Source organism: Triticum aestivum, chromosome 4B, assembly GCF_018294505.1.
Source record: "Triticum aestivum cultivar Chinese Spring chromosome 4B, IWGSC CS RefSeq v2.1, whole genome shotgun sequence".
NCBI classification, from domain to species: Eukaryota; Viridiplantae; Streptophyta; class Magnoliopsida; order Poales; family Poaceae; genus Triticum; species Triticum aestivum.
In genome coordinates, this window is record NC_057804.1 from 34,701,105 (window position 1) to 34,711,409 (window position 10,305).

At 47.7% G+C, this 10,305-nt stretch overlaps 1 protein-coding gene across 1 annotated transcript; it reads right to left on the reverse strand.

Annotated features, from left to right (window-relative positions):
- Window positions 1-6,619: 6,619 nt before the first annotated feature.
- LOC123090836 (probable transcription factor At5g28040) lies at window positions 6,620-8,202 on the reverse strand. The gene has a single exon (XM_044512186.1). The coding sequence runs from the start codon at window positions 8,012-8,014 to the stop codon at window positions 6,827-6,829; it is 1,188 nt and encodes a 395-aa protein (XP_044368121.1). The 5' UTR covers window positions 8,015-8,202; the 3' UTR covers window positions 6,620-6,826.
- Window positions 8,203-10,305: the final 2,103 nt, after the last annotated feature.

Consider the following 10,305-nt stretch of genomic DNA (forward strand, 5'->3'; position numbering starts at 1 on the left):
AGGCGTCGTATATGGAGGAAAGGGGGGAAGTACACATAAATGAAGAAAGTATAAGAATAGTGGTTGGGAGAAAATCGGGGAGAGAGAGTGTGAAGTGAAGTGTTCAATCCAATATGATATTTTCTTAGTACACTGTTTTTATTGTCTTCAATAGTCCAATATTTTTTCGAGAGTACGTCAATGGCGTACCGTAGTTTTATAGAGGGAAGAAAGAGATATACAAGAGGCTAGCAAAGGATGTGAACATCCTTACAAGCAGACTCCACACAACACACTAGGCTACTCTCTCACAAAACGATCTAATCCTCCTACTCCAACCCCAGCTCTCTTGAGGTCCAAAACTTCGACGACAATATGATGCCATAGCTGCGTAGGCGTCACGATCTGCTGCCTCCTGTCAAAGACTCTCGCGTTACGTTGCTTCCAGAGAGCCCACGCCGTGATCATGACCATAGTATCGAACCCGCGTCGCTCGGCACGGTGAAACTGCCTCCTCGCAAGCAGCCACCACTCCAGCATCGTGCTACCAGCGTCCGGTGCCGGGATATCCATGTTGCAATTTGTGATGGCGTAAGACCAAACCTCCCTCGCAAAAACGCATTGCATGAGGATGTGCTCAGCGTTGTCTTCCTCCTGAAGGCAGGTGTAGCAAGGCGACGGCAGAGCCTGCAAACCGTGCCTGGCCCGACGATCCGATGTCCAAATGCGATGTTGGATGGCCAGCCACATGAAAATCTTGCATCTAAGGGGAGCCCAGCTCCGCCAAATGCAAGCGGCGAAAGACGATTTCTCCATCCCGAAACAAAGTCTATGATATACCGAACGAGCCGTGTAGACTCCAGAAGCATCCGCAGGCCAAATGAAGAGGTCATCAGTGTGGGCGTCCCTCGGGACCATGGCGATTGCCTGACCAAGATGCAAGAGCTGCAGATGTGCCGAAAATGAAAGATCACCCTTGATGTCCTGCAACCAAGCATCGTTGTCAAGCATAGTCCAATATGATATCCTCACAAGAGGCGATTTTTTCTTAAATAGCACATTTGTTATTCTTCGGTTTTAATTGATTTTTGGCATGCAGCGACTGATTGAGGGTGAGCAGGCAACGAGCCAGAGGCGAGACGACGTTGCGTCGCTTGCAAAGGCAAGGCAGAGGTTGACATGTGGAGGTGTAGGGGTGCAAGGGTGGAGGGGGCTTGGCGGCCCCAAAGAAGGGGACGGAGGCTTTAGAGGGATGGTCAGGGGCTTGCTGACCCAAACAAAGGGGAAGGATGGTCAGGGGCTCACTAGCCCCAAACAAAGGGGAGGGATGGTCGGGGGCTCGCTGGCCCCAAACAAAGGGCTTTAGAGGGTTGGTCGAGGGTTCAGGGCCGCAAGGGTGAGGTGGAGGCAGGGACTCGGACAGGGTAGGACCATGAAGCGACATGATAGTAGCAACGCCCACCAGAGGTGGCAATTGACGGTTTGACGAAGGGCAACGACAGAGGTTGATAGATGCGGGTGCAGAGGTGTGCGGGAGGAAGGGGGGAGGCGACTCCCCGACCCTAAAGAAGGGGACAATAACTTTAGAAGGATGGTCGGAGCCTCAACGACGAGGTACGCAGGAGTTGGATAAGGCAGGCCGACGAGGCAGCATGTCAGAAACGTCCACCACAATGCTTCATTTTGAGCCAATAAAATCCATCATTTGTTGAAAAAGAAACATCGACCACGGGTTATAGTTCAGCGGACGGGTCGGCGAAGGGCAACGGCAGGCGGACGAGGATGGACAGAAAAGCGACCTTTTTCTATGCGACTAACAAATAGTCGGTTAAAAAAGAAGATAAAAATAGCCTCGATGGAGATTCTGCCGGTCTGGCTTGAACCCAACGGAAGCGGAGCGTGCCGGAATGACTTTTGCTTTCGGCTCTACTCTAGACCCTCGAACGTTAATTATAGCTCTCTAAAGCTTCCCCTCACTTTGCTCGCACGTAGTACGTGCGTATGCCCACTAAGAAATTCCTCAGGACATCATGTCCCAGCCTCCCAGTGACGACAAGAGAAGAACCCGCATTGTTTGCTCTAGGCTGCGGACGGAATGATTCGACAGAGACTGTTTTCATAAAAAAAATCAGCCATGGAACCCAAGCAAGCAATTATGCCCATGAATTTCCGGTGTTTAGTGCTTCATAATTATTGGAACTAAGGTTGTGCTATCTCTCTAACACACATGATTCCGCTTCCACCTTTCATGTCGGAAAGCTTAAACGGATGTGAGTCAGCCGCCGTCAAGCCACTGTCTTTTTTTGATAAAGTAAGACTTTATTTCTCAGATAATCACGAGGTCGTTTACGAAATAAAGTCTGGGATAGCCTCTTCCCAAACCTCAGAGGATCTATTAGACAAAGATGCTTTAGCTATACAATCAGCTACACTATTAGCAAGGGGTGAGGCTACATCGCAAAACAGTTTGAGATAAAGATAGGGACAGCCTATTCATCGGTTAACTGAAAAACAACAAATTTTCGGCCATCAAGTCTTCATCCAACGGTCCGGATCACGCCGCCACTCTTCATTTTCTTCCTCCCGCACCACCGTCCAGCCGCAGCCTCCGCCACCCGCAGCCACCTCGTTGGCCCGCCCACCTGACATTTAGCAAAACAGGACCAGTGTTGTCTGCATTCTGCTCATGAAGCCAAGTTTTTAGCAGCAACTCTGACATGTATGTACATGTTCTTGGGGCAACTCATTCATAACTGGCAGGCAGAAAACAAGTCAATGAATCCCAAGATGATACGAACCGCGGAGGCTAAAGCAATCACTCTGATATACTCCCTTTGTAAACTAATATAAAAATGTTTAGATCACTACTAAACACTTTTATATTAGTTTGCGGAGGGATTACATATAAGTGGTATGGCCAAAGATACACCAGCTGCGAAAAGGAGAGATCTACTAGTTTGATTTGTGCCACGGCCAAATATTACAAACAGCAGGAAAACAGCTATGATAAGATCAGCAGGGTTAAAAAATACACGAATCAGCTCGATCAGACACTATTATCATTTTGCTTAATATTTCCCCCCTTTCTTTTCTGTTCTATCGTGCCTTGAAAAGATCAGCAAGCAACAGCTGCAAGCTGGCGATTCCATTGATTGGAATGGAGACCCAAAGTTGTTCTGAACATACACATCGGTGTCCCAGTGACGAGAAGAGAAGAGCCCGCATTATTCTAGGCTTTTGGGGACGGAATGATTCGACAGGGACTACGTTTCCATCTAGTACTAGGAGCAATATTCATGTTGGGACATGATCACAGCCACAGTGCATGCACGTGTAAGCCCAGGCAGAGAAAAGATATCCACTATAAAAAAAAAAGCAATTATGCCAATCGACAAAGAGGCATGATCCAGCTCCTGAATTTTCGATGTTTAGTGCTTCATAATTGGAACTAAAGTTGTATACCATGTCTTCAACACACATGATTCCGCTTCCACCTTTCATGTCGGAGAGCTTAAACGGTATAAGGAGCTAAAATCTTTTAGCCCGTTGGAGCTCTTTCTTTTGGTTCATGCCAGGGAGATCCAATCTCTCCGTACTTATTCTCGCTAGCAGCACCGTGCCTCCTAAAACTCAGAAGTGAATCATCAAACTTGCAAGGTGTTGTGGTGGTTCCCACTGCCCCGGCAGTGAACCAACTTTTTTTCTGTTGATGATAGCCTACTGTTTTTTTTTTCTTTTTGAAACGGATAGCCTGCTGTTCTTCAAGTCTAGTGGATCAAGCGATGTGCTCAGCTGCCGTCAAGCCACTGTCAGCAGCAAGAGGGTGAGGCTACGGTCATGTACAGCGCAAACAGTTTGAGATAAAGATAGGGACCCCCTATTCATCGGTTAACCGAAAAAAAAATAGATTTAGTCGGATTTTTGGGCCCTGACTTTTAGCAAAACCGAAAGAGATAACCAAGATCAGTGTGGTTTGCATTCTGCTCATGGAAGCCAAGTTATTAGCAATTTACCAGCAACTCATTATGTGCATGTTTGGGGGCAACTCTCATGATTCCTCTGTTCCTAAATATTTGTCTTTCCAGAGATTTCAACAAGTGACTACATACAGAGCAAAATGAGTGAATCTACGCTCTAAAATATGTCTACATACATCCGTATGTGGTTGCCTATTTGAAATATCTAAAAAAACAAATATCTAGGAACGGAGGGAGTAGCTGGCAGGCAGAAAACAAGTCAATTATCTAAAAAGACCTACTCGTTTGATTTGTGCCATGGCCAAAGATTACAGACAGCAGAAAAACAGATATGACAAGATCAGCAGGGTTCAAAATTCACGGATCAGCTCGATCAATGACACTCGCAAGATGGTGATCGTGCATTGAGAGAGATCAGCAAGCAAAAGCTGCAAACCGGTGTTATTCGTTTGATCAGAATGGAGAGCCAAATACGTCGGTGAAAGATAACCAGTACTAGGGCAAGAAGTTGAATTTGGACCTGAAGACAAGTCATGACCTAGGCACCTACCACTGGGCTGTATCTATACAGGAATCCAAGAAAAATGAAGAACCACATTATGAAGAAAACGAAGGAAAAACATTCAGTTGAGAGTGTGGAGATGCACAATCCTCATGCAATCCGAATAGGTAAATGAATAAATGGTCTTCTGAAAAAAAAATGAATGGTTAAGAGATCTCCAGAAAAACTGTGCATGCACCACTACACTAGTCACCTGGCAAATTTGGCTATCACTGAGCACAAGTTAAATGGAAGAACCGATACAAAACATTACATTCCACAATAACATTACAAAAAAAATATTCTCACGCAAACAGACATCATGTTTGCTCCGGCATTCCTCTATATGCAAATGAGGGCAGCATTATCTAACATATGTCCTCAGATGAAACAAAAAAAAATCAGATTGAGGCTTCTTATGTGCTATGTCATATAAGTACTTCAGCTTAAAGAAGATAATTCAAAACAGTAGTCACTCTTTTATTTGAGAGAAAACGCAACTATGTTAGACAGTGTAACAACTAATAAACAGGCATCCCGATGTTGGATGTAAATCTTAATGGGATACACAGACCTCACTTATATTATTTGGCTATGCTGACCAGTATTTTCTTGAGCAAAATAGTCTCGGCAGCAATGCAACTAATTCAAGTACCCTATCAGGTATGCAGAGAATCACCACCAGCATCATATCACGAAGCACCAGGGCATAGAGACATAATGCTCTCACTGAAAAATACAATTTACTTCTATAAATAAGCTCGGCATGAGAAGATGGCAACATAAGCAAACAACATACAGCTGGGATAGGCCTGCTGCAGAATGCAGAATGATTATAGTTGATTAAAAAGAACACCAACAGTGTCAAATTGCATAAAAGGATGCCATCTGACAAGTTATCTAATACTCCAACCAACGCATCACTTGGTTAGGGTCAGAATCACAAAACCAGGATGCTTTTCTACATTGTTATCCTATAATCAGCTAACGGAAATTCAAATTTGGCTTGAATTGGGTACCAATGAATGTCTTAAATGGTCGATTAGGTTCAAATACAAATCTTCATCTAAATGAAACAGACAATACCAATGTAATACCATTGCCACACCTATTCCACCCAATCCCAGTGACACCAAAATTGCACAATAAATCTGCTGAGTCTAAAGCAGGATAACATACATTCCTAGTCCATACATAGGGTCGATATTTCCTATGCCGTGGCACCTCATGACAACCTAAATCATTGTTTGAATTACAATGGTTGCAATAGCATGGAAATGAGTCAACAAAAAGCAACCAGAATAAAATTGGTCTGTGGGGAAACAACATATTCATCTTTCACAATTTGTACGTTCAAAATAATGAGACCAAGGGTACAAGCAACCCCCAGGACATATAATCAACACGGCAATTGGTCAGGGTCAGAGTCACACAACCAGGATGCTTTTCTACCTTTTCACGTATAATCAGCGAGTGGAAATTCAAATTTGGCTTGAATTGGGTACCAATGAATGTCTTAGATGGTCAGGTTCAGATACAAATCTTCATCTGAATGAAACAGATAATACCAATGTATACCATTATCACACCTATTTCACCCAGTGACACCAAATTTGCACAATAAATCTGCTGATTCTAAAGCAGGATCACATAACAAAACAAAAAGCTTGAACATTCCTAGTCCATACATAGGATTGATATTTCCTGTAATGTTGCAAGTGGCACCCTGTGACAACCAAAAGCATCGTTTGAATTACAATGGTTGTAATTTTATGGAAATGAGTCAACAAAAAGCAATCAGAATAAAATTGGTCTGCGGGGAAACAGCATGTTCATGTTTCACAGTATGTAAGTTCAAACTGATGAGACCAAGGGTACAAGCAACCCCCAGCACGTAATTAAGAAGAATACGAGATACAATGGTTTATTTGCCCCACAAAATAGATCAATGATATTTACTCTGACCCACAGTGGTCGAATCCTAGGCTATTTGTGCAGTTAGTAAGTTAGAACAACATCTAATAGTGGAGTATTGAAGCTACATGAACTACCGATTACTCATTAGCATCAACTGAAGATGATAGTGGCAGAAGCACGATATATAAACAACAATGCTGGAATCACAAGGCATTATTAAGACGATCGAGTGATTAAATTATTAAACGAAACAACAATATCCATAGCAATGTCACATAGGCATAAATTGTAACTAGAGCGGCTAAAGCAAGGCTCAAGCTGAGCAATGCGCTACAAAAACATAGCATGCATAATAACCTGATTTCTATACATGGCGGCAAAGGGTGGAAGCACGTCATTGGATACATCTCATTTAGTGCCCAGCGGCAGTAGCATCCTCAATGATCAACCTGAGCCTTCGGCTCAACACATCAAGCTCATCAATCCTCTGCGCCCTCCATCGCCTGGCGAGTTCGCTTTCCTGGGCATTGCCACCATTGACTATTCCATCGGCCTTTGCCTCTCTCAAACACTCCTCAAATACATCCAGCACGGCCCTTGCCATCCGATGCTCGCTGCTATGCGGCAGCAATACATTGCAGTTACCGTTCTGACTGTTACCTCCATTGTTCACAGCATTTTGGGGAGCTGCATCGTTGCCAACAACCCCATTGTCACCGGCAACAACTCCATTGTCACCGACATCGGTGAGAACAGCCATGGTCTCAGCCTGGTCCAGCGCAATCCCGTCCAATGTAATCCCATCAAGGTTGCCGTCGGCAACAAAGGCAGCGCCGTCGTCGAAATAGAGGTGATGCCCGCTCTCCTGCTCGAGATACATCACATCCTCGGCGCCGTTCTCATCGGGGAAGGCGGTGGCGCCAGGGGTGGAGGAACCGATCCCATTGTATCCATGGGAGTTGCTGTCCCCCGAGGGGGCCGGGACGTCGAGCGTCTGCGGTGGCACCACGGCAGGGTTGGAGCGGCGGCGCTTGTTCCCCAAGGAGCTGGCGGGCGCGGCGGCGGCGGCGAAGGGCGAGGTGGCGGCGTTGGCGGGGTCCCAGAGGCGGGAGCAGAGGTGGAGGACGTCGCGGTCGTGCGGGGCGAGGCGGGCGGGGTCGAGGCCCCTGGCGACGCGGGAGGCGACGTTGCGGTGCTTGTTCTTGAGGCGGCGGAGCTTCTCGGAGAGCTGGGAGCGGGTGTAGGGCTGCGGCATGGACTCGGAGAAGCGGTCGTAGAAGACGTTGAGGTCGCGCGGGAAGACGAGGCCCTGCGCGCCGCAGCCGAGGAGGCCCTGCAGGAAGCGCAGCTCGTCGGACTCGGACCAGATGCGCTGGAACTTGAAGGGCGGGTTCTGGCCCTGGCCGGAGGAGGCGGCGCCGGCGGAGGAGGAGGGCGAGGAGGAGGGGCGCGGCGGGGAGCGGCGCTTGATGGGGAGCTTGCGCGCGGCGGAGGCGGGGGACGGGGTCGGGTGCGGTGCGGTCGGGGTCGGGGTCGGGATCTGGTTGGGGTTGGACGGGAGGAGTAGCGGTGGGAGTGGGAGGGTTTGGTCCGAGGCCATGGATCGAGCCGAGCGAGCCCCCGCCCCCGACCTCGAGCACGAGACGTGGTGGGGGGTCGATCTGTGGTGGATGGATTGGGTCGCGGCGCGGCCGGACGGGGTGTGGATTGATTGGGTTGGGGGTGCGGGTGCGAGGATGGAGACGGCTAGACCTAGACGAGTAGTAGTAGACGAGACGGGACGGGGTAAAGGTCGATCGCTTGGCTTGGCTTGGCTTGGGTGCGCCGCGTTTGTGTGGTGACCGATGGGGGGTGGGTGGCCACGGTATGTGCACCGACGCGTGGGCCACTGGGTTGCTCGTGACTATATCTGGCCATGGGCCGGGCCGGGCCGGGCTTGGGCCGGGCCTGAAAAAGCCCATGGCAGAAAACTGAGGCTCAGGCCCTCCCAGGCCCTATCATCGGGCCTACTTTTCAAGCCCAAGCCCGCCCATCTGGTAAAAAGCCCTAAAAAGTCCTTAGAGCTTAGGGCCGTGGGCCGGGCCTCTTCCTTAAAATGCCAATATGTCAAGCCCAAGCCCGTCCAGGCCTTGCTGGTGGGCTCAAAACTTAGGCCCAAGCCTGGCCCATGGGCAAGTCCATCGGGCCTAGGCCCTTGATTTTAGGGCCGGGCCTAGGTGGGCTGACAGGGTCGGGCTTGAGATGGCCAGGACTACTCGTGACTGACTAGGGAGAATCAGGGCCGGGCCGGGCTCCGCAGAGCCGACCCCAAGTGAAAAGCCCGGGTCTGGCCAGGCCCGGCTCGACGACATAGATTAAAACAACTAAATAAAATGCTGTTGCTAAAAAAATGTTTTCCGTGATAAAATGACGAGGCACTCTATTTTTTATCTCTACTCTTTTTTCTTCGAGAGTACGTCAAAGGGGTACCTTAGCTTTATAGAAGAAGAGAAAAAATACTTACAAGAGATTACAAATAGCAAGCATCGCGCTCCCAGAAGCACTAGGGACTACTCGCAAAAATGTAGAACTCCACTCCCTCTCGCCATAGCCCACAGATGGCGCTCCCAGAAGCACTAGGGACTACTCGCAAAAATGTAGAACTCCACTCCCTCTCGCCATAGCCCACAAATGGCGCTCCCGGAACCACTAGGGACTACTCACAAAAATGTAGAACTCCACTCCCTCTCGCCATAGCCCACGGATGGCGCTCCCTAAATATGATCTCAACTGCGCCTTGCTCATTACATCTGTTGTTCCTACCAAAAACTCCCTCGTTCCTTTTCTCCCACAAGCACCAACAGATAAGCAAGGCGAAAGAGTCAAAATCCTTCCGTTGAATCTTGGGAACAGGTTTACTCGATGCCATCCACCATTCTTCCACTCTTGCTTGTCATGTTGGCATCAACTCCAGCGGGAGCCCAACCCTAGTGAGGCATTAGGACCAGACCTGCCTAGCGAACACACATTGCAGCATAATGTGGTCCACTATGTCCTCCTCCTGCTCACACAAGTAGCATGGTGATATCAAGTCTTGTAGGTCGTGTCGAGCTCGCCTATCTAACGTCCATGGTCTGTACTGAACTGCCACCCACATGAAGATTTTGCAGGAGAGAGGTGTCCAACATTTCCAGATTGTCGCCGCCTTCACACATCATCGCATAGGCCGACGATGGCGTGTACTTGCATGTGGAGTTCCAAGCCCATATCGCTCTGTCCTCCTCTCCCAGATGTAGCTTGAAGTCCATGAGAGCCTCGCAAAGCCTAATGAATTGGGCTAGCCCATCCGTGTCCAGTACACCCACGATATCATTCATCCAAGCATGTAGATTCAGCCCATCCTAGATAGATTGTCTACTTCTCTACTCTTAAATCTCTACTTCTCTACTCTTAAACGGGGAGTTTGTAGTCTCGTCTCACTTCCACCAACCTTCGGCAAAGCCTATGTTACGTCCATGTGCATCATACAGGGACCATTCGCTAAAGCGCAACCAAGTTGGGTCAGCCCATTTGACGTGTGCATTAACTCAATCAAATCACACCTTCCCAAAACTATGTCATGCATTAAATCATTCAAATCAAATCTTAACAAAATCTCAACTAAATCCAAACTTTCCTACTACCCAAATCAAATCAATTCTTACTAAAACATCAACTATAATCAAAGTTGGCTGCCTTGACGCATCTACGCGTTTTTATTTTTTATTTTTTGTAAGTTTTGTTTTTTGGTTTCTTTTTTCTGTTTCATTTTTTATGACCAACCTATTATTTTGTGCTTGGCATACTATCAGAATTGATAATTTACCAAAAGAAAATCCAATCAAATTGGCAATTTCCAAAACAACATCATGC